This window comes from Dufourea novaeangliae, unplaced genomic scaffold (genome assembly GCF_001272555.1).
Source record: "Dufourea novaeangliae isolate 0120121106 unplaced genomic scaffold, ASM127255v1 scaffold579, whole genome shotgun sequence".
Lineage (NCBI taxonomy): Eukaryota > Metazoa > Arthropoda > Insecta > Hymenoptera > Halictidae > Dufourea > Dufourea novaeangliae.
The window spans coordinates 67,805-85,890 of record NW_015374445.1 but is presented as its reverse complement, the minus strand read 5'-3'; the positions used below and the strand labels follow the sequence as shown (position 1 = coordinate 85,890).

At 36.6% G+C, this 18,086-nt stretch overlaps 1 protein-coding gene across 2 annotated transcripts; it reads right to left on the bottom strand.

Annotated features, from left to right (window-relative positions):
• Positions 1-4,986: 4,986 nt before the first annotated feature.
• LOC107193118 lies at positions 4,987-15,460 on the bottom strand. 2 transcript variants are annotated; one of them, XM_015582517.1, is made up of 4 exons: positions 15,400-15,460; positions 11,509-11,708; positions 7,527-7,670; positions 4,987-5,315 (listed from the first exon to the last, which is right to left on the bottom strand). In XM_015582517.1, exons 1-4 carry the CDS (start codon positions 15,404-15,406, stop codon positions 5,229-5,231), a joined length of 438 nt encoding a protein of 145 aa, XP_015438003.1. In that variant the 5' UTR covers positions 15,407-15,460; the 3' UTR covers positions 4,987-5,228. The 2 variants fall into 2 exon arrangements, with proteins under 2 accessions (XP_015438003.1, XP_015438002.1); XM_015582516.1 differs by lacking the exon at positions 15,400-15,460 and having other exon boundaries at positions 11,509-11,721.
• Positions 15,461-18,086: the final 2,626 nt, after the last annotated feature.

The following is an 18,086-nucleotide window of genomic DNA, read 5'->3' as shown; positions in this document are numbered from 1 at the left end:
ACCAGAGAATGTGTAAAATATTAAGTACACCATTGAGTCATTCACTGCAGCTCTAATATAGGGCCAATACATTTTAGATTTAGATCATCTTTACAATCTTCTGTTTAGGCAAAATCGCGGGAAAGTTGAGGTATTTGAATTATTTTGAAACGAATACAGAGTTTCGTGAAAAATAGTGGACTACTTATTGATACACCTAATGTGGTAAAAAGGAATAAAAATATACGGTTTAGTCTTAGTTCGTAATTCCCTGTTTGATGTTTCTGGAGCATACTTCGTATTTCAATACCCGTTGCAATATGAATATGCAATGAACATTCGTTTAATCTATTCGATGTTGCTGTCGACACGCGTAGAAGTATATTGTTCCCGTTGTGTTGGAAAATCAAATTGCAAAAGTGGTTACCAATGAAGTACGGAGATAAAGAGTGCAACGTCAGGACAATGTTCGTCACCTAAAGGTACTAAATGGTACGGCCATTATCGTAAATCGTGTGGCTTTTGATCTGTTCGCATACAGCTGATACAACAGAGTTTTATAACAGGAACGGGGGACGTATACAGTTACAATCGCAACGATCATCCGCGTCATTTAGTCTTCAAAAGTCTGAAGTGGCCGTAGCGGTGGTAGCGGCAGTGGCAACACTATAGTGACAGAGCAGCTGCAGGGTTCTCTTCGATCAACGACAGGGCAGCTGTTCTGTCTTTGCCGCTACTGAATCACGATTCGAGTTCTGGTTCTGGTTCTGGCTTTCGTGTGTCCCGCGCCATATGGATGGATTCATTTCGAGCGGGCCTGTGAACTCGACGGGGCGCAATCTTGAAATAAAATTACCGTTTCGACATTCATTTTGGAGATTCTTGGATAACGGTGTACATACATTGCAAGAATTACATTTCGACATTACATGTATACACTGTCGTTCAAAAATATCGGGCCAGGTCTAATAATTAAGAAAGAAGGAAAATAATATTTTGTAAAGATTTAATGAGAATGATGTAGTAGAACTGATCAGTAGGCTGCGGATATTTATTCAAATAACACAATACGTCCCGACGATCTAATTAACCATTATGATCGTTTCTCTACCATGTTCTAACTTTTCTTACATTCATATTTGTATGTTTTTTTGCCATTGCTACGATCTTCAATTCAGTTACGTATTCGAAATAATGATATGGAATGAGAAACACGCAGATCAGTGAGAATTTCCTTACATATTTCGCAAAGTGTGCAAAGTCCTAGGAGCGTTAAAGAAATGAAAACGTAATTGGGTCGAAATAGAGTATGCATATAGCCCGCCCTGACCGCTTGAAAATCATAGGTGTCTTTGTGAATTTTTTCTGGGAATACAATAAACTAAATTGAAAATCAATCGCAAAGCGTGCAATATAAGTATGTATCTTTAAATATACTTTTCATACAAAATGGCGGTCCTGATGCAGGTTCTGTAGAGCACCTTTTCGGCGGACTGTTCCCAAGGTGACTTTGATCACGGTCGCGAGGTTTGAACTAAAACAAAAAACAAGAATTTCTCATTCTCTGGAAAAAATTTGTTGGGAAAGTACGTAGGATTTTATCGATATATCAAAACCATTCTTTTTTATGAACGCTTTTGTACAAAACCTTTTGACCAAAATCGATTTTTTTATTTAAAATGATGACCAATTTTACAAAATTAAACATTCTTAAAAAATCCTACGTACTTCACCAGGAATTTTTCTAGAAAATTAAAAATTCTTGTGTGTTTTAATTCAAACCCAGCAACCGCGATCGACGCCTCCGCACAAACAGTTGACCTAAAAGGTGCTCTACAGAAGTGACACCAGCACCGCCATTTTGTATGAAAGTAAATATTCTTTATATTTGAATATACATGTGTATATTACAGGCTTTGCAACTGACTTTCAGTTTTCTTTATTGTATTCCCATGTAAAAAGTTCACAAATGTACCTATGACTGTCAAGCGATTATTATGGGTTAACCCCTTACAAAGTGTTCGTACACTTACATTTTAGTTCTCGTTCACTGTCGGACATTCCCCATGAAAACGTTCATTGCTCTCTTCATTTAAAACAAGAGGGTATTGAAAAGACATCACGTGTAGATTAACCCCCCTTGTTCTCTCATTTTCCCTCTTCATACCCCGCTAATATTTCCTATCATGAGGCGACCGGGTTCCACGAAAAATCTGAATCGGCATAAACGCACCCATACAAATGCAATATCTCCCGACGGTCTAATTAACCCACGCCTCTGCCCTCCCCCTCTATACAATATTCACAGTAGTCCAATTGCATAGGACCAGGGTTTCCGTCGAAAATGACGCGTCGTTAACGATATATACCCTTCCCTCCCCTCTGCTAGGGTGCAAGTGGTCCACGATTATATCATATAATACAGGAGGATGATCGCGAAGCGAACGCGTGCACGTCGTGTGTTGATTGGAACGCGCGTCGGGACGCTCTCTTCTAGCTGCGTTACAGAGACGAGGGGTGATTTAGCCTCCCCCCCCCTCTGTGTAGGGCTCCTATTGTACCATGCTGTCGTTTCTCGTCCTGGTGCCAGCTGTTGCTATTTTTTTTTTCTTCTACGCTCTCTCTTTCTCTCTCCTCTCGGCCCCCTCTCCACGCCCCCCACCGTCCCCTAGGCTAGGAGAGCATTTCCCAGAGCTTTCCTTTGTCGAGCATCATCCACGTTCGTGCCAGTCGATCCGTACCGAAATTAATCAAAAGGGAACGATCGCTAGCACGTGGGCAACCCCTGCCTGCTCCCTGAACGAAACGCAGACGATGCATCTCTCTTTCTCTCCCTGTCGCTCTCTCTCTGTCTCTGTTCTACTCCCGATCAAAATATTACATAGCGCGACAAACCCCCGGGGGCCACCGGCTCTTTTCTCCCCCCTCCCCTCCGACAATAAGAGGTGGCGGGGCCTGGTATGTTCCGTAGGGGGATCGGCAGGGGCCACCGACACGCGGCCACGTGCCAGCCATGGGAATATAATGCCGGGAGACGGCCACGTGCCCACAACCTAACGGGTGTTCGCCGATGAAAACGACCACCGGTTGCTTTTTTTCAGCGGGAAAGCGAGGATCTCTCGTTTTTCCGATGTGTCTCGCCGAACGACACAAGGGGTCGCGGCGGGGCCAGGGGTGGACGATTTTCAGGGAATTGCTTGTTTTGGTTGCATAAATGGTGAATTTTGAATGTGTGTGTGTGGGGGGGATGCGTTGAATTTGATGTGTAGGTTGTGGATACTGAACACAGTTATGGATTTAAGTGAAATTTCAATTTTATTTTTGGTTTTACATAAACATTCTGAAACTTTTACCATACTGAATTTTAGATAATTGGATATTTTAGGAATGCATAGAATGTCTAGTCATCAGATTTTGTGGTATAAGTTAGTGTCTTTCAGATAATTTCAGTCGTTTGCTATGCGATCTTGGGATATTAACGCCGTTTTAGGTTGAGTCTATATTTACTTCTCTGGATGAGGAATCTTCTGAATTCCTATAGTTTGTTCGTTCTGTTAACCCTTAACTGGTATGATGGAAATGTTATTTCTTATTGCTTATGTTCGATTGGTCAACTTATTGGCTCGTTAAAGGTTCTAACTGATAAACGCGACCAAGTTGCTGTGTCCAAACCCAATGAATCAATAAGGGCGATTTACTTGCGTAGTAGCTAAGGGCTAGGGGCCTCGGTTACTACATTCTTACCAAACATGATATATCTGTTATATTGCCCTCCGGCTGCAATACTGCCATAAGTAAAAATGTATCATTTTACAAGAGAGCTTGTCAAAGTTTTAAAATGTCTAAAATAAATGTCTATCGACTGCCTCCTATTGGAGCAAGATAGAAAGTAGGGTTGTTTGTAGTTTTGTAGCATACAGAAGACTGTATTTACAGTTTTTTTACATATAAAACTAGGAATTTATATTTCTTTGGAGTTATTGCGGTATTGTAGCCGGGATGCAATATTATATTACCGAAATGACCATATCTGGACACCAGAGCCAGAGTGTACCAAGTCTACTTTTTTAAAAAAAATAACAATTTACATGTTTCCCGTATCAAATTTTTTAACTTTTCCGATGGTAAAAATTATTTCGTTCTGAGTCATTTAGTTTTAGTGGAAAAATGATGTAACTCCATATCTGGTTCCCAACCAAACAGTGCAAAGTTCATCACATAGGAGACTTAATGCGATATTCACCATTTTTACATATCGAGACTTGTTCTTAGTCCATTGAATAGTTCGAAAGTAGCGATTGTTTCTCGTTGAATTCTTACCGAACGGTTTGTAAGTTGCAACATTATTGCACCTTTGATTTGCTCTCTTCTAAAGTTTGAAAAATGTGACTTAATACATTCTGGCTCTGGGGTCCAGATATTCGTAAGCATTACTCCGAGTTGCTTTTTCAGTATTATGTTCACGTCAATCGAACTCATTTACTTTTACATTTAACCTTTAATTCTGTACTTAGACAGAGTTAATTAGAAACAATATTGTTTGTAAGGATCGTCGAGAAATTAGTGGACCTTGAAACTAAAAATGTACGCGATCCTTGATAGTCTCGTACGTGTACGCTGTGAAAGGCAGATAGGAGAGACAGAACTTATTTAGACACTTCGTGGATAGGCTGACAGCAGAGTACGAAGCTCCCTTTCTCCCGTTAGGTGAACTAATTGTCCACAAATTACCTTTTTTGTATATCAATTGACCTTTCAGAGGGTAGATAATAACAAGTTTATCAAACGTTTATACATATTAACATGTATCTATTTACAATTATTCATCGATCTTCAATTCAGACTGATCAGTGCATAAGGATAATTTATTCACTTATAGCATCTTCTAACTTGCGAATCGGAGTAAAATAAAAGTTCCAATAAAGACCCTTGCTGTATATATGTTATTATTAATATAGTAAATAAATTTCTATCTAATTTTCGTTTTCATAAATTAATGTCTGCAACTTTAAACTCTCATAAACATCCGCGTTCAAAAAATTACACTTACACACTAATAGTCGCAGTCTCTAAAGATTGCATATCCAGTTCTTTGAACTCAGAAGACTCATATTAAAGGTAGATAATGTATATTTATGTAATTAGTTGATTATGTCAAAAGTGTATTGGATCAACTTTGAATAACAAATGTTGTCACAAGAGAGCTGTCTGTGCCAGAAGCCGTAAGCTGTGCGTTTTAGACATATAAATTAACTTTGCGTCAAAACTTCGTACTCCCTAAAAGGGACTTCCTTCCCATCGAATGGTACGTATAATACACCGTGAGATCTGTGCACCTAAAATGTAGAAGAATGATTTTAGCAACATGCAGAAAGAATTAATCTTAAATAGAAAATGCTGTTAAAATATTGATCTTACTGAGAAAATTGATATTATGAATTTTTGTAAGTAAAAATGATAAAATGCATTTCGCACCCCCGCAAAAAAAGTGTCACAAGTAAAAAATTGTCAATTTTCATTTTGTTGCATAAAATATTTTCTAATACGTAGTTCCACCATTCAGAAAAATGTCGCAAATTAAAGTCTAATACTTCAAGCGACATGGTGCTAATTTTCACTTTGTTTAATGTATGAAGTGCTACGTGAATGAATTAGTTTCTTTTCTCTCTTCTGAAAAGTTGCACGTTTTCGACTTGTGACACTTTTCGTGCAGGGATGCGAAATGGCTTTGGATCAACACGTATCGTTAAATTTAATAATAATAAAGGGTATATTCTAGATAAAAATCACTGAAAAAATAATTTGATGAATTCTTCTATACGCTTTACGACGGAAACGTTTACTATGCAAATTGATACAGTAGACCTCCGTGTAACACGCATTCATATAACATGACGGAAAAATAGTGGCAATGCTCGTACCTGTAACACAGTAAAACAGATTCGTGTAACACGTAGATAAGTTTACATTTTCATATTGGTACGGAAACTGTCGCATGAAACATCTTCAATATTCATTAAACACTTTTTGTAATAAATAATTTATAACAAACTTTATATAAAAATGATTTTTAAGTATATATTTCTCTTTCTATTTCTCTACATGTATACTCTTGTCTATAAGTCACCGGGCACTTATGCTATTAAACATAGAATAAGAAACACTTTAATTCTTATTAATTTTCCATATTGTAGAGAAAACGCAAATTATATTCAGTGTTGCGAACAATTAGAAAAATCTGTGCAATCAGTGTGTTTATTTCGTTCAAGAATATTCATCCAAATGAATCATGGCGCTTTAACACTGAATTTTATAAATAATTTTCTCCTGATTCCACTTGAAATCAGTTTGTAATCGCTATTACTAAATTGGTTCGACTATGGATAGTGTTACGAAACGACACAACTGATTATTTCTTTGTAATTTTTGTTAAGTAATTCTGAAAGATGTTTCAGGTATATTCAAGATCACTGTCGTAATGAAAAATACAACAATTCAGTGATATACTGCTTCAAGAAATTGCATTTCTGTTTCGATTTTCATTTTCCTCATAACAATCAAGGGTAAATATTTAGAATAAAGAGGCCACGCTCGATTCCGATGATTTGTTAATATGTATGTTGTCAAAGACATCTCCCTGACTAGTACCTACATATTGTCAAGGTTTTAGTGGGTTGCGATGTTTGTAAAACAGTTACTATCATAAGAAGTTTTGTATTGTATTCCAGTAGTATTGATAAGTAAAATGAACGATGACCTGGATCTTGACATATGTTATCAAGCTCGCCTTCCTGAGTGACCTGCAGATAGTTTCAGTTATCAAATGTTATTTATTAAAAAATGATTAAGGGAACAACGATTCTTTGTTCTTGAACTGTCTCTAACTAACTCTGAATAACTTTTTGTTTTGAACTGTCTCTAACTAATTCTGAATAACTTTTTGTTTTGAACTGTCTCTAACCAACTCTGAAGCATCATACTGTTCAGAGTTGATTAGAGACAGTTCAAGAAAAAAAGTAACTTTCTCCGATAATAACTCCCCCGAAACAATATATGAGTGTGTACTTGAAGTAGTGTACCTGAGACTGATTCTACTTGAAAATGGAGAATATTGGTATGAAATGTGTATGAATATCGTGATTTTGACTTTCAGCGCATCGAAATCCGCGAGAAGGGCAAACGTCTAAATAATTACCTACTTAAACTTTTTCTGATAATAACTTTTTTACAAACTGCGACCCCCAACTAAAACCTTCGCAACACTGCCCAGGGTGATGACTTTGATAACACATTGAAAAAACATCGAAATCGGAGTGTGCCTTTCTAATTGTAACAATTACCTAATGTTAATCCTGTGACTTATGAACATGAGTATATCTGACTCGTATAACACGGAACGTATCCCTCTCGTGTAATAGGGGGTGGTCTACTGTACCATGAATTTCCATAGGTAGAAGATATAAAATAAACGCGATTTTTTTGAAAGATAAAACTATCGATCGAACGAAATCCAACAAGTAAAATCACTGTATTTCGTGGTGTCTGACCTTTCCAATACACGGCGCGCCATTGTGGTATGTACGCCCAATGTAAAGCATCTCTCCGTTCTGCGTCATTCCAGCCTCGACCGCTTCGATCGGTACATTACCGTGCGCCGCCCGAATCCAATTAAAATCGGCGGGCATCAGAATCTACGGGGTAAAAGAAACGCATCAGAAATGTCTGCATGAATACTCGTGCTGGAAGAGATAAAGCGAGTGGCCGTAAATGATCCGGTTGAACGGCGGGACCGATTGATCCCGTAAGACTTAACCCTTTTGTGGTGGTAGCACGAGAGAGACACAGGAAAATCGACTCGTACAAGTTGAAATAATCGAATTATTAAGTTAAGTCATGAGTGCTTGTTAGGTGTCCATATCTTTTTTATTTATGGCTTCAGGAAAAACACAATTCCTGAAACGGATTGATAATTTCGGATTATTAGAGGTAAATTTTTACGAGGTTGTTGCATATGAATCGGCCGATTTTATTAATACAGTCAGTCAAAACAGTCTTCGCATACCCTTTAAAACAGAATAACTTCTTGGAAATTGGATCAAGTGACTTGATTTTTTTTGTGAAGTTAAAAGGATTAGTTTACTAAATGGTGTGTCGAAAAAATGTTGAAATTGTTGCAATTGGTCGGAATCGCGAAGAAAACAGTGGAGGTCGCTTTTTGCAACTTTTGTTTTATCTGTGACTGTAATAAAAGTTTAATAAATACATCTCGAAGATTTATGTTAGTTATATGCATGTTGAAACTTTTATTGAAATCCGTTAATACCGAAACGAGCGATAGGCAGCGAAAGATGTAAGAATCGTTATATTTACTAACTGTTATAGGTTAAAAATCGCTAAAAACTGCGATTTTTAATATTTTTAACCGTTTGTATCACAGCAATATTGACCGATTTCGATGAAATTTTCAGCACGTATATGTATAACTAATATAAATCCAAGAAATGTATTTTTCAAATTTTCATTAAAGTCTCTGCTAAAAAAGTTGTAGAAAGCGACCTTTACTATTTTATTCGCGATTCTGACCAATTGTGACTTTTTCAAAATTTGTTTGACACATCATTTAGCAAACTAATCTTTCTAACTTCACAAAAAGGTCAAGTCACTTCGTCATATTTTAAAAAAGTTCTTCTGTTTTAAAAGAGTGTATGTATAAAGACTTTTTTGACTCACTATATGTATTGTATATTGGATGTTACTACGAATGAAAATTATTAAATATAATTCGGTTTTCTGTTGCAACATTACACAGTTTCCAGTTATTATTTATCGTGGAAATAGTATCGTTTATATTAAGTATTTACGTTACCTTAAATTGGGGTGAATAGAAACACTTCTATGTATAAACGAAATATACTAATTAGAAGATAAATGTTGTTGCTATTTTATACATCTTAAGTTCTCGGTCTTGATCCACTGATTGTGTTTTAGTACCACTTTTTGTTTTTGTAGCTTAGTTTTATATATATATATATATTTTTTTTTTTAAAGAAAGCCTGAGTGTTTCTATTCACCTGCCATTGGGGCGAATAGAAGCAAGTATTGAATTCACACGTTGGGTAATTTTATTTGAAAGGCACGCACTTCAATTGTTTCACGAGTTGGTTCCATTCATTTGATTTTATTTCATTCATAAATTTAACACTCAAATGATGAGGTGAGTCTTAAGGTCGTTCTTGGTAAGGTGAGATCGGATCCGACCCGAGTTTCATTTTGCTGTTTTCAGACGGGTAAAAAAAAGTTCTTATCTTGAATTTGTATTTCTGTTTATTTATATAATAAGGAATAATCATAGAGTTATATAACATATAACAGTACTGTATAAGTATTAAACGGCTACTAAATAATAAATAATATTTTAAAACGGGAATATAAAAAAATAATAAAAAATAAAATGGAAACAGCACAAGAACAACTATAACTTGAGTCGAATCCGATTCGGACCTTACCATTAGAGGGTTAACTAGATCTAATCGACTGTTATAAGTAGTATAACCCATCGCGCCAGACGTATTTTACACGTATCTCGTCTGTATTTTCAACAATAATAACTCAGAAACGAAGCCTCGAACGCAATTTCGTCATTCTTGATCATCGTCTTAATTTGACGTCTAGAATCCACTCTGTGAAAGTGTCTCACATTTCTATAAATACCCTGTATATCATCATCTTACAAAATCCCGTTAAAATCGAAGCCTGACAGTTGGGGTACTTTTCCTTGTAAGTATAGTTCAGTCGGCGATCCGCTGGTAGAATGATGTAAACCGAGTGGACGTGCTTTTCACCGACCTAATCCTCCCGATACTCCCGATAAATAAATTACCCGAAGTGAGACCGGCTAGAATCGTAATTAACTGCGGTCACGCCCGCCACCGGTGGTGTTGCCGAATCGAGTGAAATTAATTTCGCCGTATACGATCGACCGTGGTACACGGGGTGAATAAGGGACATACGCCGTTAGAATAGGCTATATCCGTAGTACCGTGACGAATGGTTAGCAGTCGATATCGAGGAACGATATAGGAAGTAAAAAAGGGACGGTCAAATATCGCTTTCGTTGTCCGCGTTCGTACATGATGAATGGAACGTCGATATACGATAGGGATTACTTTCTCCTCGGACACATTTGCTTTAAGTCAACATTGGTATTTAAGTAATCGATTCTTGATAGTTTATCCCTTGATACGTGCATACCGGTGCGCGTATATTTGTTTAAGAACCGTCTAAAACGAGTTGACTCGTCGTTGAAAAAAAAATTCTACCACGGATAAGACGAATTGACTTGTTGCTGTAAAATAGTGCGTAGGGCGAGGTAATTCATCGTTGGAAAATAGAGGTTAGGACGACTTAACTTGTCAATGGAAAACAATTGTACAGTGGGTAGGACAAATTAACTCGTCACTATTAAATAGCGAGTAAGATGAGTTAATTTGTTATTGGAAAATAGGGGGTTGGACAACTGATTTCGTGATTAGAGAATAGGGGATAGGACGAGATTACTCGTCAGTGGGAAATAACTATACAGTGGATAAGATGAATTAACTCGTCACTATGAAGTAGTGAGTAGGATGAGTTAATTCGTCGCTGGAAAAGACTGGGTAGGACGAGATAACCCGTCAGTGGAAAACAACTATACAACGGATGTAACGAATTAACTAGTCATTGGAAAATAATGGGCAGGGTGAGCTAATTCGCCATTGGAAAATTATTCGAAACAAGCAATTTGTAGATGAACAGAGTCACTGTATTGTTTACATAGCGACAATACGACTATTACCTTGTATGTATATCTGTCTATATGAGATCTAGTGATAGGATAGCAATCGATCCGGCCGTAATTAATAGCCACTTAATCAGGTATTTGCTAAAAATGTGTGTAGCCAAGAAAGAAAGGTGGTGTTGAACACGTCAAGGTCTTCGAAAACCTTTCTCTTTTTAACCCATTAGCGTCGTATTTATATGCCTTCATAGCTGAATAAGGAATCGTATTTAAATACTCTCAATATGATTGTTGCCTTAGCCCATTAGTGTCAAATTTAAATACAGTAAATCCTCGATGAGTGTTCGAAGCCTCCTCAGCACTGAACAGTAAATATTCCATAAACTAATGACTATATGTGGTTGAAACATATACCATTGGCTTCAGAATTGCAAGGTGTATCACTGTGTTAAACCTTATTGAAAGGTCAGCATTGCACCTGGGGACCGCTCCCTGTCAGGAGCCTTCGAACATTCATCGACGATTTACTGTACCTACATAGCTGATTGACGAATCATATTGAATTATTCTTACTACGATTGCTACTTTATCTCATTAGCTGACTTCGTCATATGATTTCAACGCCATAATAAGTTCGTGCGAATATTAGTCATCATATGACACGAATGGATTAATATGACAGAATAACTTCCGTAAACCTCTTCAATTCACCAAAAAGAAATGGTCCAAAATTGAAAAGAACATTTGTTTACCTCGAAGTCGCGTTTTATGTGCTCCTGGCCGTTGTGGCAAACGTAAGCGATACCGTGCTCCGGCTTTGCCTTCGCGGGTAGCATATCCCCGCAATGGTAAGCACGACCGACCACGAGATTAGTGCCGTCGAGATCCTTACCGATCAAAATCATCCCCGGCACCGTGTAACGTGCGCCCGTGAACCTAACCCATTTGAATCCTGCAACATACATCGACGAGATTCAAGATGGCGAACACCGTGGAAACGTATCGGTTTCGGTGTTACGCAACATATGTAGTCGTAGGGTAGGTTTGGGCCCTGGGAGGTTTGGGTCAGTTAGTATATTTCCATACTTGTTACGCATACCTTATTCGCCCGTCAATTATTCGTTGTTGCAATAATAGGAGTACTCATAACCGAAGCGGGAAGTTTGTACAGTACGAATTTGGTATTATACAAGTACAAGGGTATTTACAGGGTGAGTTTAATACAAACTGCTAATCGAAATGAATCGCTGCTACAAAGTCATGTAAAATATTTCGTGGTGGTAAAAATTTTAATGGACGTATGTTGTCTCAGTAACAATTAGAAATTACAAATCAGAACCTAAAACGCGTGGTTCGAGTAACAGGGGTGAGTTTCTATGAAGGTTCAGATACGGGAGGTTTGGGTCAGAAGTGTCCAAATAACCTAGTTAGTACGAGCAGAACAGAGAATGTTATTAAATTCGATATTGACTTGAGTAATTTCGAAAATGTACATGAAAAATTCAATTAACTGTTTTAAATATCTTTATGTATGTTATGTTATTCCATCAGTCTTTACTTTACGTTTATCACGCAATTCTTTCAGAGTCTTTATTATTTCATTTATTCATTTCATTACGTTTATATACATGCATTATCACTTTGTAGGTAATAAATATAAGCATATACTTATAATACTTTTCTACATTTACTGCAAAAATAATACAACAATTAAATATCCCATCTATTCCCACTAACTGACCCAAACCTCCCCCAAAAAGGGAGGCACGGGCCAAATAACTAGTTTTCGAACTATTATATTTTTAAAGATTTCTTTGGAATAATAAAATGAAATCATGATGGAACAACTTTTATTTTAATCACTATTACAAATTAATTGAAAACTGACCGAAACCTACCCACTCTCTCTTATAATATCTAAATAGACCGTGCGGTTTCAATATCTCCTGTAGTCACACCATATAAAAAAATCGAAAGAGATAGTTGCTGTACGATCACCAATCTGTATTTCTCTAATAACGTGTGACATTGCACAGAAGTCTTCGTTGTCTGGGACACGGAGAAGTAGAGGGAATGAAAAGGAGTGAATGTCAGACGAAGACAAAATGGTGACCTAGAGCATGAGTAAGCTACAAGACGTACAACAAGACTTACTAAAGATATTTCATTTTTTAATATTTGATGTGAAAAAGTAGAGGGAATGAAAAGGTGTGAATGTCAGACGAAGACAAAATGGTGACCTAAAGCATGAGTAAGCTACTAGACGTACAACAAGACTTACTAAAGATATTTCATTTTTTAATATTTGATATGAAAAAGTAGAGGGAATGAAAAGGTGTGAATGTCAGGCGAAGACAAAATGGTGACCTAAAGCATGAGTAAGCTACTAGACGTACAACAAGACTTACTAAAGATATTTCATTTTTTAATATTTGACCGTCTTGCAGCAAATGCGCAGTCTATAGTTATTATACGTTTATGCTACGCGATTATGATGCATTGCCAAATCCTGATTTCGAATGCGTTCTTATCGAAACGCTTTTTACTGTTCCGAACCGGGATTACTTATCGATTGGAATCTACGGGATAGGTTTCAGCGTGAATAACTTTCTTTAAAATGAACGCTCCACGCGAGGACGACAGAATGAATCGACTGAGAATTCGAAGGAAAATAATTGTACGTATTAGGTTGCTGCAATAAATTCGGTCTGCTTCGAAGATACGTTTAGATGGGAATTTAACCCTTTAAGGCCTGAATTATGTTTTCGTTATTTCTTTACCGCAATTTTTATTCCGGATACTGGAAAACTGTTCAAACTTGATTCATTTTGTAGTATTTTTATTCAAATAGCTAAATACGGTGTCTGAGTGCTGGCACAATTTTTTAGCATCCCAGCTGGATTCTAAGCATATTGGTTCATGGCAGCATTTTGTTATAATATAAGTGGTACTAGAAAGTACAGACTGGACGTAAAGGGTTAATTTTATTAGACACCGTTATAGATGTTATACTCTTTAACACTGACTGCCCAGATTGAACGTCATAGAATTTCCACAAGGTTAAGTCTGTATCTTCAGCAATGTGGAATCTGTATTAAACCAACATTTGCCACGATTCGTAGTTGGATAGTTTTCTTGAACCTCTTAGACCTTACTAGACTTTATTTCGTCTTACATTTTATTATAAATATTAATCTTACGTTCCAGACAAGAATGTGTCACAGATATGTGGGTGACAGAGCGGTCAAAGTGTCAAATAGTATTCGTAGCATTAGATTCTCAGTGTGCCTTAGACACTTTCTTTTTATTTCTTCAAGAAGTAATTGATGGAATTTATGCAGCAACCTGGTACTATGAATTAAGAGACACCTAGTATAAAGAACGTACTTTCGTATTTCATGGAAGAAGGCTACACCTAGAATGATAAGATTAGTTGAACCACAAAGATATGCGATATTCAGTGCTTGATATGGGACTTCAAAGTAATATTTTCTCCTTTTATTGTATTCTCTCTGTTTGTCTTTGCGTCAATTAGTGTTGTATTTTTTATACATATATTTACAGTTATAGTTACGATACAGTATAACAAGGTATATTTTGTAAAAGTTGAAATGAACTGTATCTACACAGTTCATAAGTGATATTTCCAAATATAAAGAGTCATTCAACAATTTTAATATTTATTCCAGACATTCAACGTGATCCTGTCCTTTGTACGATGAACAAGGTCATATTACATAGGCTGTCCCAAAATAAGTGTAAGCCATTGAAGGGGGTGACTCCTGGGGTGATTTGAAACAAACTTTTTCCTTAGCGAAAAAGTTCTCCGAGGCTTTGTTAAGCTCCTTGCCTTACGATTTTCGTGACGTCTGCAGTCCCCAGAATTACTTTATCGTCGATAGTTTCCCAGAAACAAAAGATATGAGAACTTTTTCGCTAAGGAAAAAGTTGTTTCAAATTACCCCCGAAATCACCCCTTTCAAGGACTAACACTTATTTTGGGACACGTTGTATATTGAATGCGTCATAAATAACTTGTGCTGCATATAACAAAACATTAAGGAGAAATGTTTGAAGTATAATAACAATAAATTAGATTGAAGTTAATAATAATGTAGAATGCATATACTACGTAAAAATAAATTGTCTGCTGTCTTCGATGGAAAAAAATATGTACGAGAGTAACAGGTATTGTATACAGGAAGTGCCATTTAAATCGATCCTCGCGAACATCTTCAAACCGTTGATGATACCGAGAAATATTTCAGACAGAAATTTAATGGTTTCGAGGGGAAAATCACTTGATGTGAATTGCTTTTTTTTGTAGCTGGATGCCTAGAGGACATATAAAGATGCAATTTTTTAAAAATTTGTTTTATTTAATATCACTTCGTAATTTTGAAATTAACGTATCTTCTGAACTAATGATTTTTCGGCATAAGTAGCTTAATACTTTTTTTTATCGATTCTATTAAAAGAAAACAAATTCGACTTTTATATATCATCTATGCGTCCAGCTACAAGAAACTACTTACACCAAATTATTTCTCCCTTACACGAGTCATCCTGTATAACTTAATCCAAGGTAATCGTGTGTACAATCGAAATTGTGTACTTGTGTTAGAAATATTATTATTACTCACCCGTCATTTTTATATCAGAAATAATACTGGTATTACAAATCCTCCAATCGCGTGTTCTAAACGTGCGTGCATCCAGTTGTCAAGTCAATTCACGAATGCGTAGGAGATAATTGCAAGTGTAATTGGAAACCAACGTTTGGAGTCTTCTAAAGACGGACAATCTTATCAGTGTATACGTCTGCAAATATGTACAGTACTGGCTAAAAGTATAGGACCATAGCTCATTCCATTGATGGAACAGTAGCTCATTATTCTGTTACAATATAATAAAAGTTACGGAATCAGTACATATAAATATAACTCAATTCTAATCAATTCTAGTACATTACTTTTATCAGATTTTTGTAGAATAATACTTCTTTCTTTTTTGAATTACTAGATCTGGTCCCATATTTTCGGCTGGTAGTATAAACATATATACAAAATATATATGTTTATATATATACTTATATATATATATATACAGATACAAATAAATATATTGTATAGGGTAATACTATACCAGATAAGGGAAAATGACAGACGAAACTTTTTTGTTGTATGAATCACAGTATCTATTAGGAGAAAATAGATACGCTTACTTTTGTGATATTAGAACAGGTGAAGATTAAACTGATGTTTTATCGTTCAAAAAAAGATACCTTACACGAAGGCGACATACATAGTAGCACTTCAAATTTTGAAGAGAAACGTCCTTCAATGCCAAGATTAATCCAAAACCGAGAGAATACAATTGAACTACTCCAGGACTGAGAAACTTAGCTTGAATGCTTGAATCCATATAGAGTCTAACGTTTAATTACTATTGAAATCGTCAACATTGATTTATTTTCATGCTCGAAGTATGTACTTGTATAATGATCTTACATAACTAATAGAAAATTACGTAACAAGTTCCTTCGCCTTTAACACAAATTACATGGATCACTATACTAATTAACAATATAACTCGAAGCAGGAAACTTATCACTGTTGCAACCAACTAAATTAACTTTAATTATTACATATTTTTGTTCTATGTGAATATATGTATTTACCATATACAATATACATACGTGTAAATATATTTCGTTGAAGCTTCATTACAAATGAAACTGTATACAAAATTTGAATACACTGTTCAAAAGAATTAGAGAATCGTGTTTTCCATCCTCTGTGTAAGTATTTTCTTATTACTAGAATTTCTAAGAAAGCAACTTGACATGTGATTTAAACATAAAAAATAGTGTAACAAAATAAAATTCCTGTAAAGTGATCGTATTTTGGCATATGACGAGATCAATTGTTAAAAGAGGAATTAATTAGGTGAACACGATAAATGACTGTCTTCGCATTCTTTGCAATTAGGTAACGTTTGGATAGGGATTGAAGTGTTACTTTTTCCACGAACTAGAATGCTAACGACGGTGCAGGCATATTCTGTTTAATAAAAGCACATATTTTCTCGTTTCGAAAATTCGATGACTCCTTACGACTAATTCTGGGTTAAAACCATGCCAGATGACGTTAAAATACGCTGTGTGGTTACTTCTTTGTTTGTACGCGTGAACGTTGCTCTCGGCTATTACCGATTCGGCAAAATCGCCGAATCTTGACTTTTGAATTGGCTGTGAAACTTCTGACTTCATCGATAACTCAAATTGGTTCACGATGCACCCAATTCCATCGTTCGATTGGCAAATTTCTAGCCTCCGAATTTCATAAGCCAAATTGCTGCGGTGGGCCGGTGTTCAGTCGCGATAACGGGGCAATCTGTTTTCACCTACGGCTGTCGGAGTTCCTATGTCTCGTCAAACACGCGAGACGATTATCTTTCCTGGAAGGTGTTTACCTCTCGCCGTGCTTGACTGAACTCAACACGGCCGTTCCCGATTAAATCGATCGAGCGTGTCCCCGTAATTGATTAGCTTTCATGCGGCGATGCTCAAGAGGCTGACGGGTCGAAACCGCGGGAAAATTTAGGCCGTATTGAGTGCACGAAACCGAACGGATAGGCTCCTCTCTTATTTTCACGGTGTAAACAGAGGCGAGAAATATCGGGGACGAATAATCGTGGGAGTGGAACGTTAGAGCTCGAGGAAGGGAGAGTGGATAGGTTTAGGTCAGTTTTCAATTAATTTGTAGTAGTGATTTAAATGAAAGAGAAACACGCTTTAACCCTTTGCGGACGGGACGGTTCGAAGCTTACCATACCGTCGGGCTGAGCCGCTGTCGCGATATACAGGGTGTTAATTTTAACTCGAGCACTTAAATTATTTCCGCTACTATTTAAAGTAAGAAAAAATGACTAAATAGAATGTACATGGTTTTATTAAGGCATGCATCTACACTCTGCGATTGGTAGCCAAATGGTCAGGGTTTTGCGTTAATATCTTGATAACAAAGCCACGGATACCATTCTTGCTAAGGAAAAACTTGTTCCAAATCACCTCACGAGTCTCCCATTTCCGGGTCCTCTATCATTTTTATTACACCCTGTATACGGAAGTAAGCCCGCTACAATGAAATCAACAATAGATCAGCATCAAACAACCGAGACTTATAAGTACAGAGGCATCTCGTCCGCAAACACAACGGAAAGAAACTCAGCTCAAAATAATATCGTACCTAACAAATCTTAAGCTCACGCTACAAAACACGAATCCATCCATACCAATGAACAAGCCATTATCATCTAAGCAATAGAC